A 27,675-nucleotide genomic window follows, 5' to 3' on the forward strand; every position below is an offset into this window, starting at 1 on the left:
TTATACCCATTCAAATATATATCCGTATATAAATATTATTATTAATATACATAATCATTTTATATTTCATTGCATTTTTTGCTATTTTATAATTATTTTTATCGAAAATCAATATTCACTTTTTGTATAATTAAACAAATAAAAATAAAAATGTGTTAAATTAATTATTCAAATATTTAATCAATTATAGTAAAATTAAAATTAAAATTAAATTTTCTGACCAAATTACCCACAGTTTATAGACAGTTACAAAATTTTCTATCAACAAATTTTTTTACCAACAAGATCTGAAACAATGTCTACAATGTAATGTAGCAGAATGAAGCTGAAAAATTGTAACGAGCGTAATCTGGAAACAACGAACTGTGTTGCGCTGGTAAAGTGTTAATGACACGAAATGAAAACGATTCGTCTGAGACTAGTAAATCAGACCGGTGAAATACACTAACCGGCCAGCCATTTAATTACAATGTTGGGAGCATCGTAGCGTCAAACAGCTAACACGGTGGATGGCGCATCTAAATTTTTGCTTGGACTTTATATCGGCAGTTAATGTGGATGATATACGCGCATAACGTTTATCCAACGATGGTCACTAGCTTTTTTTTTTTGTAACGACGACCACTAGCTTAAAGCTGTAGCTGCTCGCACAACTTTTATACCAGTCCACGAACGCGCTATTTACGATCACTATTTCGCAGCATCACGTTTATTCTTAACTTGAATGCGCGACAAAATAAACAGTTAACACCGTCTATTTTGACATTCTTTTTGTTATTCCAAGAAACAATGCGATAAATATCCAGCGAGGAATATTCTTCCAATGTTTCTTATCGTTTTTTTTATCAAGTTTTGAAGATTTGTGCAAGATTGGTTGAGACGAAGAGATGCGTTTTTTTTACAGAAGTAATAATTAATTAATAAAAGTAATAATTAAAGAAATAATTAATAGAAGTAATAATTGAAGATTGCGAAACGAAATCGTTCTTCAATTTGCAATTTCTGCATATTGATCGCCATTTTTAACAGAAGTTATTTTTTTATATTACGAATGCAACAATTGTGAAAAATGATTTTTTATTTTTCTATTTAAAGAGAATTATAAATAAAGATAAATTTTAAAAATATTCTTAGTTTTTTAAATGATTGTTTTAGTTTTGAAAATGATTGAAAACAGATTTGATGAAAGAAGAACAGAGAATTGAATAAGAAATTTTTATTATGAAATACTTAATTCTAAATGTAATCCATTATACATTTAATTTTAAATTTTAATACTTAGAATACTATAGAATACTGTTGTACAAATTTTATAATTAATTTTTTATTTTATTATATATTTTTCTATTATTTTTCGAAAGGAACGATAGAACTTTCTTATCTTTCTTTTTGGTTATCTAATAATAACAAAATAATAAGATTAGTAAAATTGTAAAATATCAAATTTATGATTGAAAATTTTTTATTTTTTTCTTTCAAAAAATAATCTTCGAAGAATTTATCGATTATTTATTATTCAATTGTTTAAAAGAGTTTAAAAATCGTTGTGTTTAAATTGCGCACGGAATTGTTTTGTTATATTTTATTGAATATCAAGTTTGGATTCAAAATGAAATCAAAATTTGTTGTTACAGGCTCGAGATGACGATTGTTGCACACATATTAATCGTAACACTTTTAGATAAAAAAAATTTTTTTAACTTAATTCTCTTTGCTTTTCTGCTTTAGAATCAGCAGACATTACTTCATTCCATAATTAGAATTGAAATTAAGAAATAAATAATTTCAATTCAAATAGATAATAAGATAAATAAGACAAATAAAAATAATTCAAATAGAAAAAACGATTTTTAAATTCTTTTAAATAATTAAATGATCAATACAGATTGCATTGAATTCTTTTATTTTACGAAAATTATTTTAAAAGAAAAAAATAAAAAGTCTTATGATTTGATACTTTGTATTAACTATAAAAGAAATAAATATAATAAATAAAAATATAAAAATATAATGAGAATAATGCATAAGAAATAATGGAAAAAAAATAATTTACTGATACATTTCTTAAATTTCTAAACTTGTGAAAAATATTATATATACTTATATGTAATTCTATTTCAATATTCTTTTACATCGATCGACATGAATATAATCGATACACCAAATTTGTAGTTTCGCGCTCTTACGGGCAAAATCTTCCACCGATAGATGTCTCGCCAAGTGTACTCAACAGTATAGTGACTAAAAATTTAATAAGGAAGAATTAACATATGAATAAATATGATGAAAAGGAAAATATATTAACTTATAATTGTCATAATAAATTCGAAATTAACAAATGTTTAACCAAAAGCTTATAATAAATTATAATAAATGTGATATAAAATGTAATTTCAAATTTTTAATGAAAGTTTCATTAATTTAAAATGTCATTATTCATTTTTATGTTAAACATTTTTTTGTTAAACATTTTTTTAAAGTTTTCACATTATTGATAATATTTACGAATGAATCTTTGTTGAAAAATAATTCTACAAATTAATTATACTTCGAATAAACATTGTATCTAATTAATTGTTATTTAAAATATATAATAAAAATTTTTAAACGTACATCTTTGTATGTTTATTAAATTTTGTAACAATAAAATTTTAAATTGACTAATATAAAGTAATAAAGTAACAGTAAATAGATAATTTTACATTCATATTGATAAAAATATAATTTTATCTTGAAAAATATTTTATTGTAATTTCTAAACTTATGAAAAATACTATTCTTTTCTTTTTTCAAATTTTCACTAAAAAGATCTCGCTTCTAATTTCGTATTAATTAAATTTCAGTATTTTGCATTTATCGTTATACAATTCATACTTATTTGAATATTCGTATTATAAATGCAATTTTAATTCTTACATTTTTAATTGTCTAAAACAATTTTTGATTATTCAATTATTTCTTCATCAAAATTCTAATATTTTAACATATTTACGAGTTATCACTGTAATAAAAAACTATTCTCGTTACTGTTATTGCATCGTATACACGTAAGACCGTAGATCTGGTTGCAGGACACAAGCGTTTTCAAGCGATGCAATACCACATGGGAACGCGACGTGTGCTTTTATTGGTTGTTTTGAAACAGTAAAACACACCGTAAACACCACGTCACCATACTCGTAAACAATAGATCGGTGTTCGTATAAGAGTTACAGGATAGAACGACAGACAGACCAATCTGTTTAAATTTATTTTCAAATAGAATCGGCATTGGTGTGGAAATACGTGAGCATGACAAGTAACGCGATACAAATTCAGAACAGTAAGTGTGCTCGAAAAAATTTATCGAAAAAATTGATTTTAATTTCAGAGAGAGCAATAAGCATGTAAAGAAAGAGAGAAAAAGAGAGACAGAGAGATTGAATACAGACAAAGTTATGTCACTGCTTTTTGGCTTTGAATTTTGTGCAAATTCTTAATAATCTTGAAAATTTAAAATATTTTATATATTAAATTTATATAATATAATAATATATATTATAATAATATTTATACAAATTTATATAATAATAATAATAATAACAATAATAATAATAATAATTATTATTATAATCTAAAAAATATTAATTAAAAATTATATTCTAAAAATATTACTAAATAATTAAACGAATGTAAATACAATGATTTATATCATGAATTATATTATGTATATAATTATATTTGCTAAATTTTTATTTAAAAACAATTATATTGAGTGTTTTAAATGAAAGAAATTTTAAAAATAGTTACGTCAAAATTTTTTTATTCAAATACATTCATTTCTATCATTTACTTAAATTAAATTAAACGAATTGTGAATTATTAAAAATATATACGTTACAATAACTATTATAATTTGAAAATTCAATTAAAAACCAATTTCTTTATTACTTATTGTATTTTTAATAATTGACAATTACTGTATAATTTTATATATAGTATTTTCATAAAAATTTTTAATTCAAAATATATATGTAACAAGAATATATTTGTTTTTAAAACTATTGTATACAAAACATAAAATCTAAATGATAATTTTTCGGTAATTTAAGTTTAAGTTTAATTTATTAAATTGTATTAAAATTGTATCATATAATCCTATATACATACATTCGAAGATGTGATACGAACTAAATCCATTGTCTGTCCCGTAGTAATTTCCCATATTGCGGAAACGAGTTAATATATTGACAGGTGACTCGTCTTTCAATCTCAACCCCGGTCCAAAAGCAAATTACTCGACCGAAGCGAGGAAATAGCGAGGTCTGTATTGAGGGGGTCCTTCGTGTCCATGGCACGCGATGTCATATCACGTTATTGAGAGCTACTTGTCACTCCCTGCTTTGGCGTCATAGCAGGACAGGACGTCCATGCGGATCATTCAATTAATTCCATCTTTACTCACATAAATACCGGCGATAACCGTAGGAAAGTTCTGTACGTCTACCATTGTCACTTGTCATTTGAGTACCATGTTATGAATGCGAAGGGAGAGATATCTAAACGAGTGCATCTAATTATATCTGAAATTATATGTATACACCGACCTCGTTAATGAATGATCAAAGAATGATATTTATGATATTTATTGTAAGATAAGTTCTTTTAGTGTAATCCATAAATTTATTTCATTTTGAAATAAATTATCATAAAAATAAATTTTAGTTAATCGTTAAATAATTTAAAAATGAAGATATTATTATGAAGATATTACAAATTATATGAAGATTGTTAATTTCAAAAATACAAAACATAAAAATTGGTATACAAAAATATCGATTAAGGCTTGACGTAGAGAAAAATCGTTTTATCTTCGTTAGACTAGTATTGCAGCTGTTCTCGCTTCGTTTGCAAAGATGTTCCACGATATATTATATATTAATATACGTTATATAATAACGTTTTATTTTATATACTTTCCATAAAATATTTTATTAATAATTTTAATTAATTTTAAATAATTCATAAAACAATTTTAATTTTGAAAATAATATTTACATGAATAATATATTTATATATTTCATTTCATACTTTATTATATATTTTCGACAAAATATTTATTTAATTCACAATATTAAGTATATCAAGTATATTCTTATAACATTATGTATTGTAATAATTTGATCAATAAAAAATTTTTGAAATTTATTAATATAAACGTCGAATATTATTCATGAATATTACTCTCAATAAATAATTATACGGAGAAAAAAAAATATCTATATCTAAAAGTATAGAAACGTTGGACAATGATTTTTTTCCCTGACGCATTCACCGCTCGATGCAATTTAATTTCGTTTGAACGTAATATAATAGGCAGTGTACGAGCCATTTATGCGGTAGGGTGTTATAGATTATTGGCTTGACGGGTCGTGAATCTCATACCATTTCTGTTAGGCATTCATTTATAAATGCCACAATTCTAACAAAGACTCTGATTGCGATGTTCGTAGATAGTCATCGATGCTAACTCTCCTATCTAGTGTAATGCGTTCAGGGCGTGTGCACGGCACGAACATCGCTACTTGAAATCAACTTACCGCTCTATCTATTCAGCGCCCTCGTTAAATTTAAACAATAGCGTTTCTTTCATGTACAAGAACGAGAAAATAACAATTACCTATAAATTTTGTTCTTCTTATCATATTTTTTTTAATTTAATTTAAAAAAAGTTTATTGTTGTAGTTTAATTGTATTTTTTTATTTTAATTTTTTAATTTTATAAATAATTAAGTTTAAATTAAATCGTTCATTATTTTCATATTTCTTTTTGCGAAATTTTATTAGTTATAAAAAAGTTTGATTAAAGTTTATTTTTGAAATAGAATAGATAAAAATGAAGGAATGATACAGATATTTGGGCAAGTAAACTTTATCTTGAAATAATGGAAATAAAGATATAATAATATTTTAAATATAATATTTTGGTATCAAATAAATAATATTTTGAAATTAATATTCAATTAAAATACAAGAAAATAGTGATTAAAATAATAATATTTTAAAGAAATTTAATGATGATTTAAATATATAAAACAATTACTTTCAAATAAAGTACTTTCAAATAATAAAGTACTTCAATTTTGTAATCTTTTTTTTATTTTTTCCAATTTATTTAAAATTTTCTTCAAATCTGCACAAATTATAAAGTATATATCGAGAATAGTTTAACCAATAATCAATAATAACATTTTTAATTTAATTCATAACTTACACTTTTTTAAAATATTTCAGCATTTCATTCAAATAACATTATTCTTAAAGATCAGATATTTATTATAAAGCAAGGTTTTCTCGACAACGATAGAGCTACTGTTTTTGCAGTATAATGTACTCTTGTCGAACTTGAGAAAGAACGCAAAGCGGGGAAAAGAAAGGAAAGAGAAGACGAAGGACGAAGCTGTTGCATCCTGGCGGCGCAGGAGCGCATCAACAGGATCTCGCTGGACCAAGTTGCTCCTGCTACCGGTAGTGGGGATGACGGAGTGCAAGGTGGGGATATGCCAGAGTGGGGGAACCGCACGAAGAGAGAGTGGAGCTCCCTCTAGCGAATATCTCGTGTCAGTCGAACCGTGTGTCGCGTCGCGGTAGTGTTGTGTCGTGGTTGTGTGTCTCGTGGTTCTCGTCGAATACTGATGACGCTTTGCTTATCATGATTATGAATGACGTGAATTCAGTGAAATCAAGTTTAACATATCATCTCCAATATGCTCTTAGAGAAGTGAAAAAAAGCAACGCACGATAAAATTTCGCAGTCCGATTTTATCGTTCCGTTTCGACCGCGTGCTTTCCACAGTGTCGGTCTTTTCTCTTTCGGGGGAGTTTTCAAGGTTACGCTTTCAATACCGGCACGAACGATCCGGAGACCGTTGCTTTTGCCTGCGGTTTCGTCCTTTCTTCGTCACACGCGTGTCGTTGTCGACGATTTAAAAACTTCGATTTAAAAACTTCGGCTGCCAATTACTATTACAGGTATAATTCGCTTCAAATTTTCATTCGAATTTATATTCATTTTTTGCTATCTGTACTGTGTTTCTTATTTATTGTGCTGTCAATTTATCGTCGTTTGTCGTTATTTATCATTGAATTGATCGAAAATAATGAAATTTTGCCTACGAACTCAAGAATATTTCTCTATGAGAATCGACAAAAGTTTATATTTACGGTAAAAAGTGTTGGATTCGAAATTATTCGTTTCGTATAAGAAGAATCTTTTAAAGAAACAAGTACGTGTGTTGGAATTATAACAGTGTCAAAAAGAGAAAAAAAAAGTGAACAGTTTGTGATTACAATCATACTATTTATTTGACGTCTTCCGTGTGATAAGTGAATGCGCGGCAAAATCAAAACGTGCAAAGTTATTCTCATTCATTGAAGAAAAGTGCTCCGATTCACATTAAATTGTGAGACAAACGTAGTGACGGAATGTTCATAGATAAAATATTCCTCATTACGTGTATGGATACGTGGTATGTGAGTAGATTGTCGCGGGCAATAACAATAATCATAGCTGTAATTTAAAGTGGTTCGAGACGTGAGACACGTGCTCTAAATTTGATCGTATTTAAAAGGACCGATCGGTTGATTTCTCTTCTACCTTCCCTATCCATAACTGAGTGCTTCGTAAAATAGATCGAGACAGAGGCACGGAGTACAATTACCCGCGTTTTTCTTTCAACTGTTAACCGTGTACCAGAAACCGAGCGGTTTAAAAGCGTTCGAAAAGGAGATCGTATCGTCTCGTCGAACCAGTTCGATCGTCCGCGCCTCGTAATGAGCCAGGGCACCACACGTTGAAGATCGAACGTGACCAGTGTGTCCCCCCCTGCGTCGTTCATCGGTATTCTCCGAGGAGCCGTTAATCGAGGGTGCCGCCCATTACAAGAAAAACCAATCGGGCCCGCAATCGGTTCGTCCGGATTCAATATAGCGAATATCATACGTGACTTCGCCCTTTTGCGAGGATGTCGTCGATCCGCATTCTTTCGAAGATGTCGCGGCGCGTAGTTTCAACAAGACAGAGCGCGTAAGGGGGGGTCGAGACAAGGACAGACCGAGACCAGATCGGAGGGAAGGTGAAGGAGAGACACGTGTATACGAGAGAAGAGAGCGGCGGGGGCGTGATAAAGCCCTCGCACTCCTCGCGACCGAGCAGAAATGACGATGGCTAGCAATATCGTGGTCGAGTGGCTACGCTCGCTTCATTTGGGCCAATATTCGGAGTCGTTCATCGACAACGGCTACGACGACCTTGAGATATGCAAACAAATCGGCGATCCCGATCTCGACGCGATCGGTGTGTTCAACCAGACCCATCGAGCACGATTGTTGCAATCGGTGAAAACCCTCAGGGAGGAAGGTGCAGCGAGCGTTTACTTCACTCTGGAAGAGAGTAATGATTGCCTGTGCGACAATGTTAGCTCGAAATCGTCGAGAACATCTTCTGAGAGACCGCTCAGTGATAAAGAGGCGCAACGGGCCTCGCCAACGGCCAGTTCCTCGAGCGGTGGTCAGGAATTAACCAAGTTCGCGGACGAGTACGAGGAGGGAAAGGCGGAGCTCGTCAGAATCCCAAGGATGCAGTTACGGATGCTGCTGCAGGAGAAGCTGAGGCACGACGGCATCAGGTTGGCTTGTCAACCTTACACAACACCGGTAAGTCGGCTTGTCTCTTTTTATTTCTTTGTTTTTTTTTATTCCTTTTTTTTTCCTCTCCTTTTTGCTCTCCTGCTGAACACAAATTTTCTCCATCGTTACCTGACTATTATGTTTAAGACAAAGTTAGTTATTTGCCCGTTATGATAAAAAATGCCGCGGAAAAATTTACGACCAGAAGCTGCGCGATATAAAATGAGTTACATAAAATTCATGGAACTTTATTATCTCTGCAAGTATCTCGTGAAATTTGCTTTGGTTCTTGCTTTTAAAATTTCTTTGAAATTTGTATTCCGTTTCTCTCTTCCTTCCCTTTTTTTCTTTTTTATTTTTATTCCAACCTGTCATTGAGCATCACGTACATTTATTGCAAGAATAATATGCAATTTGCATATCGTATAATTTATATACGTTCTATTAGATTATTGTAATATATATTTATGTGTCATATCAATTCAAGTTTATTGAAAACTGATAAACGAATATGATATTTCGATAAAAAAGAATTTGATATTTTAAACAGCAATAAATTACAAATTTTTTATTATTATATTTTGTATTTTAATTTTTCATCATTTCATAAATTTTAATTATAATATAGATATTCTTTGTAATTAAATAGAAAAAATAAGTTTAATTATATTTACTTAAATTCGTGAGAATATAAGTTCATAAATTATTATATTAAATTATTATTATATTTAGAAAAATGTATGATTAATAACAAGATTTCGAGTCGAATTATCAGATTACGAAGTGACTGTACATGAATCAAAGATATTTTAAAGGCGAAGATAATGGAGAAAACTCGTAACCCTTTCAAGACACGCCTTGAGAGTGCAGATAATCCTCTGATTCATTATTTCGTTATGAATGTGAAACATATTTTCGAAATAAAGGAATGCATATTGATCGTTATCATATATTTACAGAAAACGATCAATTTCAATTAATTACTAAATACAACGTATAATATTATCTCTAAAAAGCTATAAGAATTATATTAATGCAAAATTTGATTAATAAATTCTCTGTTATTATGTTAATCCTTTCAATATTGATTTTTTTTAGATCTTTTTACAAATTTTTTTTCTCGATTATTAATAGCAGAAATATATTCTTCGTAACTTTTTTTTTCAAAAAGGCAAAATGTATTAAAAATTTTTGTTATATGTAACATTATGATGACGTTATTGCCGTTATATTCTCTTTAGTAATTTTTATATTGAATCAACAGGCCTATTGTTATTTTCATAAAAAAAGACGAAAGAAAATTCATTGGATAATTGATGCAGTGAAAAAATAATATCATTTATCAATTGTATTGCTGTGATTAATAAATTTCATTCGTCATATCATATACAATATTATCAAAATCCATCCATTAAATGACAAACAAAAATTATTTTGGATTATTATTTAATAATATTATATAATTGTATATAATGTAATTTAAAAATTCAGACGATTCGAATACCATCACACAGTACTTTGGCTTGAAAAATATAAATTTTTACATAACTCTTACATCGTAAGAGATATTGAAACTTGAACTGGATAACGTTAACGATATTAGATTACATATCGGTGAAAGGAAAAATTTTACAAATATCAAATGTTATTTTTATTAAAATTTTTTCAAATCAAGATCAATATTCTGAAAATTTATATATGGATATATATAATGGATTTGTTGGATTGAGTTATAATTTTCAATTATTATTATTAATTGTATAGAAAATTTTTATTAAACATATGTCTATGAGCATTGATTTTTGGAATAATATATATGTGTTTGTTGGAAAATTTGATATTTTCAAATTAATTATAGAATTATCAATATTCATATTAATATCATTATTATTATTATAATTATTATTATTATTATTATTATTATTATTATTATTATTATTATTTATATAAAATTTAGAAAATTTATTATAATCACAGAAGAAATCATATTAATTGTGATTTAAAGAATTATTTTAAATATTCTTTATTATTTTTTTGAAAGAATGAATACGTGTATGATTATATGTAAAATGATATATCTTAACTAATTTGAAAAATAATTTTTCCATAATTGTGAAAATATGCGTTTTTAAAAAAATCTAAAGAATTCTTAAATAAATCGTGAGAATTTTGTATATACTTTTATAAATATATTGTTTTTTATTAATATTATTCTTCTAATATATTTTATATAATAATTATTAATATAAAATACAGTTTTTCATTATCAAATATTCAAAAAAGAAAAATCAAACATATATATTTATAGCAAAATAGGAATTAAATTTCAAATCTAATTTTCGAATAATGGTATAAACTTTTCTTAGAATTGAATTCTAAGAATTGATTTTACATTTTGATTAAAATAATACGCTTATTTACAAAATTGAATTAAAAAAAATTTTTCTTAAAAATTAGAGATTCCATGCTTTTTTAATTGTCAAATTGCACAAATTTTTTAATATATATTTTACAAACAATTTCCAATTCCTAAATTCTTAATTATTTTCAATCTTATTTCAATAATTAATATTAAATACACGATTATATCATTATATATATTATGTAAATACATTAATTTTAAATTAAATTCTATTTTCATTGATGTGATAAAGAAAGATTGTTTACATTGTTGCAAATATAGGACACATATAGAATATAGTTCGGACAATAGAATATTCGGTTATTAGATTTTATTGTAATATTAATTCAATATAATTCAATTTTATCCACCAAAAAGATTAAAATTATTACGATTGCTTGATTTAATTAATTTAATCGATTGTTACTAATAATTCCTTTGGTTCTTTATAATTATTATTATATTCCTTATAATTAAATTGTCAATTTTTTGAAAGATTTTTTTTCTTCTAATTTAATTTTTTTGCATTAATATTAATAATAACTTCGTTTTATGCATTTGTTCTAAATTGAATTTTAAACCGGTATAAGAAGACAGAATTTATAGAATTTATAAAATTTAATATCAAAATATTAATTTTTTAAATTAAATTCTATTTCTATTATTGTGGTAAAAAAAGAAACCAAACATAAATAATAATACATAATCCGAATAATGGAATGTTAGATTAATAGAACCTTCGAATATTAAACTATTTGAATGATGGAAATTATTTCAATAATTCTATTTCCATTACTGTGCTAAAGAAAGGCATCGAATGTAGGCATATAATTCGGATAATATTGGGTTAATAGAATATTCGAATACCACAGTATTCGTATAATGGATTCTACTATATGTCCGATAATTCTCTTTACATTGATATGGTGAAGAAAGATATCGAATAGACATATAATTCGAATCCAATAGAATATTGGGTTATTAAAATATTCGAATACCAGAGTATTCGTAAAATTCTATTATACATCTGAATGTTAACATCGATATATTTGATTTTCTCCTCGACAAAATATCGCCCAGTTCTTCAATTCGGATCATTGTGTATTATAACGACGCGTTATTATTGTAATACGAATATAAAGCCTAGTCACATTATCGGTTCGAATGGCTTTAAACACGTCCATGGTCGCTAATGATTCACACGGCTCGACGTCTTTCCAGTATCTGAATGCGTTAATTAACTGCACTGCGAGATGAATACAACTTGGAAAAATAGACGTCTGATATTGGTACATGGCTACGTTTTATTGCTTCAGTTGCTTGCATTCGTTCCTTGACACTGTCGCCAGAAAATAGAAGCATTTGAATTTTGCAAAAAAAAAAGTACTTTTATTATTAAAATATATAATAAAAGAATATTGACTATGTATATTCTTTATGAAAAAATGGCAATTTTTTGTATTATGTAAACTCTTTTAAAATAGAGTTACTGATTAAATTATGAATTTGATAATTAAAGGAAGTGTTAAATTAATTTTTGATTAATTAGTGAAATGTGTTTAAGAGTTTGAAATGATGAAAGTAATTTTAGAAAATAAATTTATTAATGATACAGTGTCGATACATAAAATTGTATGTCGTAATAAAATTTGTGTAATAAGAATGTGTCATGATAGAAATAAAAAAAGATCATGTTATAACTTTAATCTATAAAAATAATTTAAATTTTTGAAAAGAAAAATTATAAAGGAAAATTGAAAAACAAGAATATACATTAAAAAAGTAAATTGAAATAAATAAATTTGATATTAAAGGAAATATTAAGATCTCTATTTCCAAAAATAATTTAAAATTTTTTAAACGTGAAGATCATTCTTTCAGCATTCTGTACACAAAAATTACAAATGACATACTAAATTATAATGAGGATGATAAATTAACACAATGAACAGATTAAACAAAAATGTTAGAAGATAAAAATAATATTTATTTTATGAATTATCTAAAAGTCTTACTTTCTTGTAATTTTGTTTAACATTTATTTTTATAAATAATCCTTCCAATTAAAAATTTATGCCAGCATTTTGCAAATGCTGTCATATACTATTTTTGGGCTGAAAGTTTTATATCAAAATCCTACAAATATTCAATAAGAAATATATTTGTGAGGAAGTTCCATAGTAGGAATTCGTGCTAAAAGCAAACATCATATAGAGTCCAATAATAATACCTTTGTATCATAGTTGAGTTCTATATGTAATGAAGTTGAATTATTTGTTTAAACGCTCTCATTTCCAAGCTTTTAATACATATACACGTGATCTTTTATTTCGCTGGTTTTACGATTTCGATGCTTAGCGCATTGATAAAGTTAACGTTTAAACAAACAGCCGTCGAATTTGAATGACAAAAGGCCAGCTTTTGCGGAGACTGTAAATTACACAGCAATTACGATTGCACCGCGGTCGGGAATTTATGAGCATGTATGCTACGTTTCGCATTCCCTATCGGTTTCCAAATTTTAATTCGATCCCATTGGGATGGATTAAGTGCTATTTCCAATATTATAATCTATTTTATGAGTTTCAGGGAAAAAATTTTTGGCAAAATTTACGCCCTAAATTTTATTACTAATAAATTTTATTACAGATTGTAAAAATTCGCTTTGCGTGAACTTGTTAGGCAAATTAGGTAGTTCGTATCGCGACAGATAAATTTTTAATAATAAAGTGATTTTTTTTATTATTATACTTGTATTTAATTAATTAATATGTAAGTGATATAATAATTTATATTACATATTATTTTATAGATATTTCGTGTAATTTTATTTTTATACAAAATAAAATTTGCTAGGTTTCTGCACGAATATCATAATTTATATTTAAATATACGTATTATAATAGTATGTATTAATTTCGAAACAAAATTAATTTTGCTTCTAGAGGAAGTTATGAAAATCAATTTGAAATTAATTTAGCAGTAATTATTGATAATACAAATATATGTGCAAAAATATTTAATATACATAAAATAGTATCTACTATTTATACATATATTTATATTTTTTAACAGATTAGAAAGAAAATATATAAATTTTATTTTCAATTTTAAATTCTAAACATATAAAATAAATACACATCATAAGCGATCAAAATCTAATATCAGAAGAGAACACGAATAATTGTATATGATAATTTCAAAAAAAATATGAAGATTAATTTAAAAAAAATTTATTTATTAAATTTTTAAATATAGAGATAAATTTATTTTGTTTATTTATTTATTTTTCGTATTTATCGTACGATAAAATATTTATAAATGATGGAGAAATAGGTGCAATTATTTCATAAAGATTTATATCGAATATTCTTTTGTCAATATATGATCGTCTAAATAAACGTTTCATACATCCGTAGAAATTAAATTGAACACTCTGAATTCCTTGGTATATTCCACGGTGCCAATCTGTCAATAAAACATACATGTCCTACGGACAGAAATACGTTGTGAAAACTGAACCAACAAATCCTACGAAAAGTTATAACATTGTAATCATGCAATGCATTTCCATAAAATGGAAACAGCGAATAACAGAAATGAAACAATGTACAAAAGTTATCAACAAAAAAAAAAAGAAAGAGACGAATAAAAACAGGATTAAAAACAGAACGATATCTCTTCAAATATTTTTATGTATTTTACAGTATTTATCTCATTGTATGGAAAACTTTATTGTAAACTAATATAAAGAGAATATTATGAAATATAAGACTAAAATAAGTAATTGAGAAATATCAAAATCGTGAAAAATATTATGAAAAATTATTTTATATTAGAAAGTATTTATTGTAAACTAATGTAAAAGGGATATTTCGAGAAATAGTCGTAAAATAAGTAGATTTGATATCTGTTAAAAATTAAAGATATTATAAAGAACTATTCCAGAAAGAAGTTTAACATTAATTATAATATAAAGAAAATATTTTAAGAAATAGTACTGATTATGAAATAAAATAGAATTAAATAAAATAAAAAAATTATTATAGGATGTTATAAAAGTGCTTCTATTTTACTTTTAAATTTATTTTTATATATAATAAGATAAATTTATAATTTCTTATTAATAGTTTATTCGATTTTTCGAATTATGACGACGAACAATTAAATACTTTAATAATATTTTTTCTAACAACATTTTTATATATTTCTTGTATTATTTACTGAATTTACTCAAAATATATTGTTCTTCAATAAACAATTATTCAATTAATTATTTATCTTTTTTTTCTTTTAAATATTTTTCTAAAAATATGTTTTCAAAAGAATTATTCGTCTAATTATTAGTTTTTTAGTTTCCTAAATAATTAATTTTAATAATAAGAGGTATCAAACTTATTGCTTTATTAATTTTCACAATAAAATTATGTGAATATTAACATTACGCGATTATGTCTATGATAATTAGTAATTAATATAATTTCAAAAGTAGTGATGAAAAAAAGAAATATCAATACTTTGTTTTTCAATATTTTGTAATTGAGAAATATTAAAAAATCAAAAATACTATTTTAAAAAGAATTATAAATAAGCAATATAATGAATATTAGAAAATAATGTAAAAAATAATAAATTGTTTTACAATTTACAAATAATATTATAAAAAGTTATATTAAAAATATATACAAAAATATTAAAAAAAATTTAAGAAAATTAAAAAAGTAAAAAAGTACTGCAAGAAATATTATTAAAATAAAGAGCAATATTACAAAATGTACATGTAATAACCTAATGTAAATAATCAAACACGCGATGTCGTTTATATTAAATTTTTCTTTCTGGATGTGCTCACGCTTGCACGCAAATGATTGCAAAAGAGGAAGGAACGCAATAAAAATACCTGTTCTCTCTCAGAGCACGGTGGTCCGGTCGTCATCTGCTCTTTTTTCCTTCTCTCTTTATGCAGAGACTCGCATGTAGGTGTGCGTGCACTTGGAAGGTGTATCGACCTTCGACCAACTGATATTCAGCCATACACCTCCGGTTTGGAAACATACTTTCCGTATTTATTGGCTCGAATCCGGAAGGTTCCGATTTGTTCGACGCCTCGGCCGTGTATATCTCGCCAATCAACATTCCAAGCATAGGGACTACGCTAGTCAATTACGGCATCCGCGATACAATCGCCACCACTATGCGCCACTATCCGTTTGTTCAGCTGCTCTTTCATGCTACGGCTGGCAACTATACCGCAAGGCAATTGAAGAAAATTTCGTTTTGAAAAAGGATATAAAAGTAACGTAATAAGATGTTATAAATGAAACGGTTCGAGTTAGGAGGATATTGATGGAGTGTGATAAAGATTTAGATAGATTTTTTTTTAATTTTGTTTTATATAGAAAAGTATGTGAGATTTGATATTTTTTTTTAGATAGATTTTAATGGATTAATGTTATCTAATGTTAAATTTTGTATTGAAAAATATAAAATTTGTTAATAAATTTAGATTTGAAAAAAACTGTTAAGAAAAACAAAATCATGTTAGAAATGAACTTTTATTAATTAGGGAATGGTAAAAATATCTATTATTTCGTTTGGATTATTTTTCAATTAATAAATTATTTTGAAAGATATTTTAAATGAAGAAACTATAAAAACTATGTTCGAAGATTTTTTCGAAATATGAAAAATAAAATTAATTAGTCTATTATAAAATAATTTTTATTAATTATATAATATAAATTATTAATAAAAACAAATTTTCAATATAAGAAATATATAATATATAAATAAAACAAAAATAATTTCATGGCTTTCAATAAATTATTAATGTTTATTTGAAAAAGTTAGGTTTATTTGAAAAAAAAAAGATCATTTATATCACAAGATATAACAGAATATACATAAATAATGTAATAATATTTCGAAATCATATCATATTGAAAGTTCTTTTATTTCTTTTATAGATGAATTACTCAACATTCTTTATTCTTAATATTATCAATATCAATCGAAAGTTTTATTCAGAATACAATTAAGTTTGTTTATATTAGATAAATAAAATTAAAATTAAATAAAAAAATATTGTTTGTTGTATAACAAAAATATATATTTGCATAAAAATCAGTACTCTAATAATGCTATATTTATTATATCTACTTTTAAACAAATTAAACATTATTAAACATTTATTAAAGCATATAAAAATACATATAAAAATAAATTTGTATGTAATAAATAATTTCTATTAGTCAATTGGTCAAAGTTGTTAAACGATGTTAAAGTGAATGTAACGGGTATAAAAAAATATTATGGAATCAAAATTACTCAGATGAAATGAAATGTAGTTTTAAAGAGAAATACCATTTCAGAACTACGAATCGGAAAAATTTGAAGAGGTTAAGTTATTGAAAAACCAACAGAAGTTAAATAACGCTAATACTAGAGTTTTGAATAAACTTTCATCGTATCATCTCATATCGAATTATGAATGTATATTGGATTTTAAATTAATTTTAATAAAAAAAAAATGGTCCTTATGGATAATATAGAAACGATGCTTATAATTTTTCTAGTATTGAGAAATATAATTTTAATTATAACAAATAAAAATAATATCCATGATACTTATATTATTTGTTGTATTCTTATAAAACTAGACTTTTATATAACTCTTATTTTATTCTTATCATGGTTGTATTATTTCTAAATATTGGATCAAAAGTTATCTTTATATCAAAGATAGACCCAAACTTATTTAATTTTTATCATATAATTAATGTTATTGTCGATTGTTTGTAAGTTGAATGGATCAAAAAGGACTCAGTGACCATTCAGAAATCAAACAATTCATTTTCTGGAAAATTTTTGAGTTTTAATTTCGAAATATATAATTAGTGTATTAATTTTTATAATTATAATAAATATATTATTTTATAATATTTAAATAAAAATCATTAGCATTGGTGAAATTGATCGATTCAATTTTTAATTACGAATGTACATTCAAAATTACATATATATAATTTTTTTCTTATTTAACAATTTTTCCAAAAAAAAAAACAGAGATATAAAGGAACAAAGAATTTTATTAATTAGGCATTTCTGTTATAAATCACGATCTATTACAGAGAATAGGACAGAAAATGAGATATGATTATTTTACGCAACAATTAACAATTATAATTGACGAACCGTTGAATTGATGAATACAATATGTTAATAAATATTAACATTATTAATAGATATAATATATAGATAGACATTTATTATTTGTTTTATTATTTGTTTCGTTAAATCCACTATTTTTGAACTTTTTTCTTTGGTTAACAAATTATATACTAATTCGCTTTTGTTCGAATATAAGGAATGATATATTTGAAGGAAAGAATTATAAATAAAATTGTATGTTTTTAAGAGAAACTAAAATATAGACAGACAATCAAAATTAAAATGGATCTGAAATTTAACTTTAGAACTCCCGAGCTTCGATTCATCATGTAAAATTCTAGGATGGTTTTCCTTGAATCCATACTTTTTCTTATACATTTATTCTGAAAAAAATTGCTCTTTGGAAAATGTTTTCTAATGCTAAAATATGCTATATTTTGTAATCAAGGCAGCATATATTTTTGCATATGAAATTGAATAAGATTAAATTGATTAAGATAATTATAGAACTCGAATAAAATTGATTTCTTTAATGTTTTTAATATGTATTATAATATGAATGATAAATTATAATATTAATTGAATGGTTTGTGCATTTATAACAATTCTGTTTTATTTTGAATAAACTATCATGTTTTATATGATTGTAATAAATATATATACAATTATAAATAATTTTATAAGAACCTTTCGTAAATAGGATATAATTTTAATTTAAAACTTTTAGAAGTTCTAGGATTTCTAGGATTAAATATAAAATACAATATTTCGATTTTTTATTACAAATATTCGATAAGAAATACTATGTTTGAACTTTATATATATATATATACATAGAGAAATTTTTTTGAATGCAAAATCATCCTCCAAAATTTTAATATTTTAAGTTTTAAATACAATTTTCCATTTTATTTTATAATAGAATAATAGATCAATATTCTTTTGAACATTTTCAAATTTTACTTTATCTCACATTATTACAGTTGTATTTATAAAAACGAAAAACGCATCGAAAGTGTTAATTTTATCTTTATAAAGTAATATTTCCCCAGAAAAAATTCTATATTCCATAACGAAATGCACTATATTCTACTATACATATTTATAATTTTATTAAAAAGAATTCGTTTAAGAAATTAAAAAATAAAAACTTCTTTAATTTTTAACGAAATTTTATAAGTATGTAATATTTCAATGATTTTTTTTATTATCAAATATAACTCAATAATTATGTTTACGAGAATTTAATATTTTCTTTTTTAAAGTATCTTGTTTTGAAAAAAATTTGTAAATGATGCGATGCTTTGTAACTTTAAGAATTGATTTTACAATCTTTCTCGAGAATCTTTTTCTACAACTTTTTTCTTTTTTCCCTAAAGAATATTTATTTTCCCAAGAATTAAAATTTCAGCAAATTTTGATTTCTAAAAAAAAAAAAAAATATATATAAAACAATAGTTAAGTATTAATTAATTTTCACATAAATTATTATTATTATTATTCTTTATCTTACAATTATTAAGTTTTGAATTACACGATTTCTGAATAAACTGAAAAACTTTCTGAATAATCTGAATAATCCATTCCTACTTATATTTTACCTTTATTTCTCGTCGAAAAATAAAATATTTCTTCACAATACCATAGCCCCATTATACGTATATGCGAATTTTCATTTCATTCAGAATTAATAGATTCATTAACATTAATAATTAATATTCATTAGACAAAATGATTCACGATAGTCGAAATTTTTCGTTCAGATGAATTTCCTTGTAAGATAGCATAAAATTTTCTTACTCCTGTAGCAATAGATCCGATTGAACAATTACTTATTTGAAGTGTCATCTTAGATTGTTACGCGAAAGCAAGAGAAACAAAGAAAACGATCGAGCAATTTACTAGTTTCAGGTATTCGACGAGGTAGATAGTGCGACCGAGTTCGTAGTATAGCGTATAACTGGTACGCAGACCAGCGGTAATAGCGTTTAAATATTTGAGCAAATGTTCAATCGATATACCTATCCCTTAGCCAACCCCGTCACAGCTCTTTCCGAACCGTCCGTTTCACGAGTTCCTTTCCTCTTTTCAACCCGTTCTACCTTGTAGGCGGCCGATCGAACACGTTTCCATGAAATATCAAACGTGGCGAATGAGATTCTCTTATTCGAGAAAGGGAGCAGAGAGAAAGGGTACGAATACGAGCAGACATTATATACTTTGGTACGACGAAAGTATTGCGTAATTGATCGAGGATAGATCGCGGTTAACGATTCTCTTCTATTATTCGAAAGAGAGAGAGAGAGAGAGAGAGAGAGAGAGAGAGAGAGAGAGAGAGAGAGAGAGAGAGAGATAGTCGGTATACTTTTGGCAAATGAATGTCAATCTTGATTGCAAATATATGTTTCGCTTGTGTAAAGTTCGGTTTGACGAGCAATTTTCGTGTTATTTCTATTCTTCTTACGGTAGATATAAAGATAAAATTGTCCATGTTATTTGCATTTGAATTAAGTTGGATATTAATCATTACTAAATATAACTTTTTGTCTTAATATTGATCCATTTATGCTATTTTTAGTTTTAAAAATATGTGATTTTTTTATGAATTATTTTTTTCTTGTTTTTGAAGATATAATCGAATTTATATTGTTTTATTTAAAAAAATTTGTCGATTATGATTGACGATGATTTATTTAAATCTTTATTTAAATCTTTGAACATAGTTTATTATTTTAAAAAATGTTTCAAATAATTTGATATAAGTAATTTTTTCCCTTAAAAACATAAAATTAACTTATTAATTATTAATCATTATAATTTACTATATTATGTCATTCTCTATAAAAAAAATTTCTTATTTAGTTGTTTATAATAAGAAAATTGTTAGAAAATTTTGATAACTTTTATTATATTTTGTAGATTTACAAAAGTAGGTAGATTTTTTTAGAGATTTAATTCTATTTTATGAAATTTACAAAAAATACTTATGTCATTTAAATTTAAAAAAATAAAAAAAACTCAATTTAATTTAATTTTTAAAGATTAAAACTTTTAAAATATAGAAAAAGCTGATAATGTAAAAATATTCGTTGAAATTTATTTTTCAAGTTATAATTTAATTTTATATTAGACGAAGTGAGGAGGACATAAATTGATAATAGAATCATCTCGCTTTAATATTGTCACACTTCACCAACTACAAAATTAAATTGCTCAACTTGAAAAATAAGTTTCAATAGAAATTTTCACACACTAATTTCTATGTTTTATTATAGAATCTTTTTTAAATTACCTTGTATATAAAATAAAAAATTTGTATAATAACTAATAACTATATTAAATTTTTTATTAAAGATTCGAATCAATTAGAAATCCAATAATACCATTTAAATGAAAACGTTTAAAATACAGTATCAAAATATTCTGCTAGAATTTTAAAACAGAAAAAAATATATATAGTAGCTCACTAAGATATTTGAATACTATTTTGAAACTCAGAAAAATTTATTTAATTCGAAAATTTCGATTTTAATTAAAATTTAACATATCAAGCAATTTATTCTTCAACGAAAAATGTTTTTAAAAAAATGAAATCAACCCCTCCCCAAAGTTTCTTTTCATAGAATACAAAATTCCGAATATTTTGCAATTTAAAATTTCTCTGCTCCATCTCCCACAAGTATTACAAGCTTAAATATTCAAAAAATATTTTGAAACTTCGAATTGATTTCTTAAAATGATATTTCGATTAAAAAAATAAAAATCGCTGATTCATTGTGCTCTTCTGTATATATAACAAAAAATTTCGTTAAAAATAAAAAAATTGTACATTGATATTTCATCAAGCGATAAAAATGTATTGTGTAAGAGTATATTGTGATGAGAGGATACATCTCCACTGTGCGTATCTCTCGAGGCATACATGTCTAGATCAAGAAAGTAATCAGGAAAATCTTGGATATTTGATAGGGCGTACTGTGCGTGTCTTAAATTTATGGTTTTCGTAGGAAGGCCCATTAATAATCTTTCGTTTCCTTCTACGTCCTCGCCTTCCCTCTTTCTGCCTTCGTTTCTTTCCACGATTCAACGATAAGATTTCTTTTTCTTCTTGTTCTTCTTCTTCTTCTGCAACCCCCTTCTCATTTCTCTCTCCCTTTTCTGTCGAAAGGAAGAAACATTGGCTCTCTCCGACACCTGCGAAAGGCCAAGTTTGGCCAAAACGTTAATGAAGTAGCATCGCTGCAAAACGGTAATAAAGCACCGGCTGCGTTTCATTTTAAGCAACGTTGTCTCCTTCGCGCCTTAATGGTGCATAAAGAGAAAGTATTAAGCATCATATTGCCTCCCTGCTGCATGTATAGCCGCGTTTAATAGAGAATTTTGTTTTAAATTTATCAGACACTGGATTTTCCCTTTTTGTTTTGCGTCATAAAAAACGAAGCGTAAACCGTAAGTTGTTAATTTTTATTAAAATTTAATAGATTAAATATGTTAAGATATAAAAGAAATATAATTTGAAAAGTTATTAGTTATTTTTTGGACGGTTGATTTTTGACTTATTAAAGAATAATTAATTTTTTTAATTTATTTCTTTTTTTCCAGATTATTTTTTATTACAATTTGTTGAAGTGATAGCAATAATTAAATTCGTTCTAATTTTGTCAGAGAAATTATTTTTCAAACAAAAATATATATATATAAATGGATTTATATATTATTCAAAATTATGTGTATATAATAATATATGATTGAAAATTTTTTCTATATGAAAAATAATATCTACTTTATTGTTTATTATTTATGTATATTTATTTTCTTTTTTTTATCTTTTAGCTGTTTTCTCAATCTTGTTAAACTAAAAATAAGATTTATTTACACAAAATAAGTTTCAAAAGACAATATAAAGAATAAATAGGTAGAAAAACATTAAGAATATTTACTTTCTTTTACATGTTAAAATGTTACAGAAATATTATATATATTATTTTCTGAATATTGCATGTAAAGCAATTACATAAAGGAAGGAGTTCATAATGTTACAAGTTATTAAATTATAATCAATTATATTGATCAATATATGATATAATTATTCTCATATGTAACACTAATAAGTGTAACAAAGATAGATTATCAGATAAAAATATTTGAAAATCAAAAGCGAATTGTACTTGTATACATTAAGTAAATAAGTAATTGGTTCTAATTATTTTCCAAACTATGTATATAATTTATCATAATCAAAATCATTTTATTACTGATTATTGAATTAATCACAATCTTTAATTATTACAATGATTATAATCATTTAACGATCAGTAATTATAATTTTGCATTAATGAATTCATAATTTTCAATTCAGATTACATTTAACTTTACTTGTATCTATCGATATTAAATTTTAATAAAAAGTGGAAGATATAGAAAATAATATTAATGTTTTATTTTATTATCTTTACTTCAAGTTTTAATTTATTCAAACTATATATATTTTTCGTCCGACTTAAATTCAATTAAATATTCTTAAGAGGAATGTATTAGATCCGATAAAAAATAGAAATTGAGATTCTGAGAAACAAGAAATTGAAATGTGATCAACGATTCGAATTTAGAGAGTTTTAAATCTTGATTAAAGTATCTGTAATTTAAATCTTAGATCTCGTTATTTTTCGTATTGTATATTGAAAATATTATGATAAATCCTGATAATAGAATAAAGCATAGAATAGTAAAATTATAATACATTCGTTTTTTAAACGAGGTACACATTGTATATTCACTTTGTTATGCGTGTCTACGAGATTAATATTCAATACGTGTATTATCAGGGGAGACAAAATTGTTTCCTCATTCATAAATACAAGAATTTCCGATTACATGCTCTGATAATCAAGGATCAGGAAATCAATGTCTGTGCAATCGGGAGATCAGATAATTGGTGCCTGTATAATCGATCTCTAGATAACTGGCCTTCTGCTACAATCGCCGTTGTAGTATATTATCCAATTAGCAAATAATTAATATGGCGTTTCATTTCGTGTTATTTAATTATCAAAGAAAGATATAATGCGAAGTGTCATTTAAAATGATATTTGTCGATGCATTTTCAGTAATATATTTCAACGGATGTTTGAATATTAATTGTAATAAATAATAAATGCTCAATAATAATGATAATAATGTAATCAATAATATTAGCTTAAATTGTTTTTATTTATTTTTTATTACTCATATAAAAAATATTGTCGCAACAGAAGAAAAAAACATTTATTATTTCATAACATTCAGAGAGAGAGAGAGAGAGATTAGTTTAAATTTAACATTAAATATTTTTATATAAATATTTTTCCAGTAAAAAAAAATATTTGTTAATTCATAATAGATTCATTATGACAAAATAAGAGAGAAATTTCAAGTTTAAATATTTTTTCAAATATTTTTCCAGTAGAAAAAAGAAAAAATATTTGTTAATTCATAACAAATTCATCAAAGCAAAATGAGAGAGAAATTAATTTTAAATTTAATATTTTTCTAGCAAAAGAAAATGATATTTATAAAAAAATCCATCATAATAAAATGAAAGAAGAATCAATTTTAAACATGTAATATCAAATATTTTTTACAAATATATTTGTAACAAAAAGAAAAAAATTATTAATTTATAATTTTGTAATATATCTATAATAACTATACTTCTATATTAATTTATTATATAATTTTGAATTAATTATACTGATAAGAGAAAGAGAATTTATTTCTAAATTTAATTTACATTTTCAATATCAATAAATTGAACTTTATATAAATCTTTACATGAACTTTATATAAACTAAATAAATCAATAGAGTATCATGTTACTTAAGATAAAATAAAAAATTTATTATTGAAAGATTTTCAAATCCATCGTCATTACTTCGTATATCAATCATTAACTTATTCTCCAAATTTATAAACTTCGATCGAAGTTTATATATAATCGAAACGTTACAGAAATCGAGAAAGATTAAATTTTATGTATTATATAAGTATGGATACAAGATCAAAAATATTTTTAAAATTCCATACTTTTCGATTTATAAAAATATATTTCAAATTACGCGTGTTCGTAAATTTTCGTTACGATATTACTGCATTTTAAATTTGTTATATTCCAATGTAATTTAATTACACAATAAAACGTTCTTCCCCAAGGGAGCACGCTTGTTGTTGGCTTTCAATGCACTTCTCATTTGCCATTTTCTTTTTTTTTTTCTTTTTTTATATTTTATTCGTGCGTATGACAACGAGACAAGTTTCGCACGAGTGTCTGAAAAATGTTTGTAATGTCATTCTGCTGTGTTCTCATGATAATCCAGCCGCGAACTAGTGCATACACACAGGCATTCCAACGGGGGTGAAGCGAGACAGGTAAAAGGAAGATGGGAACAGGATTACGTTAGGTCAACCATGTGTATACACATATATATATATCGAGCATGCTTTGCCAGAATGTATATATCTCTGAATGTCCACGATGAGAGTAAAAATCTCTTTGGACAGAGAGAGAGAGAGAGAGAGAGAGAGAGAGAGAGAGAGAGAGAGAGAGAGAGAGAGAGAGAAAGAGAGAGTCTTTTTGATGTTTCTTTTTTAAATATCTCTTTCTCTGTTTCTTCTTCTATTTTTCTCACTCAAATATGGTCGATGTCCATCTTGTCAGTTTAATCTTCAGTAAAGATTCTTTCTCACCTATGCATCATTTAAATCACTCGTTATTAAGCGATTCAAATGGACATTTAATCTTGTTGGTACGTATAATTATATCTGTTAAATTTAATGAATTCATGGATTTGAATATCTGTTTTTCATTTTGACATAGTATTAATTATTTCAATTTTAGTTTATATAGAATATAAGAATTTCAAAACATTGTTTTTGTATTTTTTTTTAATTGTTTTAATAACATTTATTTTTACATTTATAGTTCGATATTTGGGTTATTTCCAGTCGATTCGATAATATAACGATCAGTAACAATGTAAGTTACAAAGATCTTTATACATTATTCTATAAGAAAATTCAACTAATATGAAAATTTTAATTATAACGAAAATTTATATATATCATTTAAAAGAAATATCAAATCAATTTTGAATATTTCATTGTTTTTTTTTTAAGATTTTTTTAATAATTTTATCTATAAATATTCCTTAACAGAATCTGAATATTTTATAATTTAAAGTTTTGTTTTAATTCTTAGCAAAATTATAAAGTTATATAGTTACGAAGTATTACGAAAAATATACTGAAATTTTTGATAATTAATTCCATTTGAAATATTTTGCTAATAAAAAAAATGTTCCATATACAATGTGTTAAATATATTTGTGAAGAATACAGACTAAAACACAAAATCTTAAATAAATTACTTATAACTTAATAAATTGATATATTTATATATGTACAATTTCTAGATATTCCATCATGAATTTTTCTATATTATTTAAATATTAAAATATATATTATTCAAGTATGTGATTAGTTATTTAAATTCAGCATAAAAAATATGATTAAAATTCTGATTAAAAAAATATTAATTCTTACGTGATAAAGGATGAAAGAAATTTTTTAGATAATTTTGTGTAATTTATCTACTCGTTCCAAGCAAAATCGAGTGAAATGATTACTTATAGAATTGTTGATTCACTGTACGTAAAGTATTGGGCTCTAAAATGAAAATGAGAAAGATAGAGAAATGAGAAAAATGCAAAAAAAATCTTAAGAAGGTAATAAGAGAAATAGAAAGGGGTCTAAAGAAAGGAAACGAAGAGAAAAGAAACGTAAACGTGCAGTAAGAATGGAACGCTTATTTACAAAGGCATTATCTCGTCAGTATCTTCAGTATATTAAATTACATTATGAGAAATGACTAAGGAGATAGAGGAAGTTCATTCTTCCGTACGAGTTGTCTTCGTTTTTTTAATGGAATTTATTCATTTCATAGGCGTTCTTTTATTTTCTTTGTTTGTTAAGTAACAATGATGAAGGATGAAATGATATGGAAGTAAAACAATCGTTGCTAAAACAGAAGTTTTTTTAAATGCAATCTTATAAAATCATTTTTTTTTTTTTACATATCGAATGCTAGTCACTTTAATATTATAATATAGAAAATATTGTTGTTGAAATCGTAGAGATATTAATTATTTTTTTATATTTTTTTAGAATATATTTTTTAGAAAATGTCAAAAGTTTTTATGTTAAATCAAATATCAAAGATTTATATATATTGTTCTATGGACAAATATATGGATTATCAATGTCAAGAAATGACAGTGATACATTAATGTATATCTGAAACAGATTGTAAAATTACTGTAAGAAACTTTGGTATTATATTTTATTTCTGTTCTTAAGGATGAAAAAAATATTATATAAATATTATATAAATATTATATAATATT

At 25.1% G+C, this 27,675-nt stretch overlaps 1 protein-coding gene across 3 annotated transcripts in view; it reads left to right on the forward strand.

The window, feature by feature from the left end:
* Positions 1 to 6,594: 6,594 nt before the first annotated feature.
* Positions 6,595 to 27,675, forward strand: part of LOC107995988 (SAM and SH3 domain-containing protein 1) — a 468,575-nt gene continuing 447,494 nt past the window's right edge. For all 3 annotated transcript variants that reach the window (XM_017053828.3, XM_062079882.1, XM_017053837.3), the window contains exon 1: positions 6,595 to 8,694. In XM_017053828.3, coding sequence (XP_016909317.1) covers positions 8,197 to 8,694 — 498 coding nt within the window. In that variant the 5' untranslated portion in view covers positions 6,595 to 8,196. The remainder of the gene's footprint in view (positions 8,695 to 27,675) is intronic.

This window comes from Apis cerana, linkage group LG9 (assembly GCF_029169275.1).
Source record: "Apis cerana isolate GH-2021 linkage group LG9, AcerK_1.0, whole genome shotgun sequence".
In the NCBI taxonomy this organism is placed as follows: Eukaryota; Metazoa; Arthropoda; class Insecta; order Hymenoptera; family Apidae; genus Apis; species Apis cerana.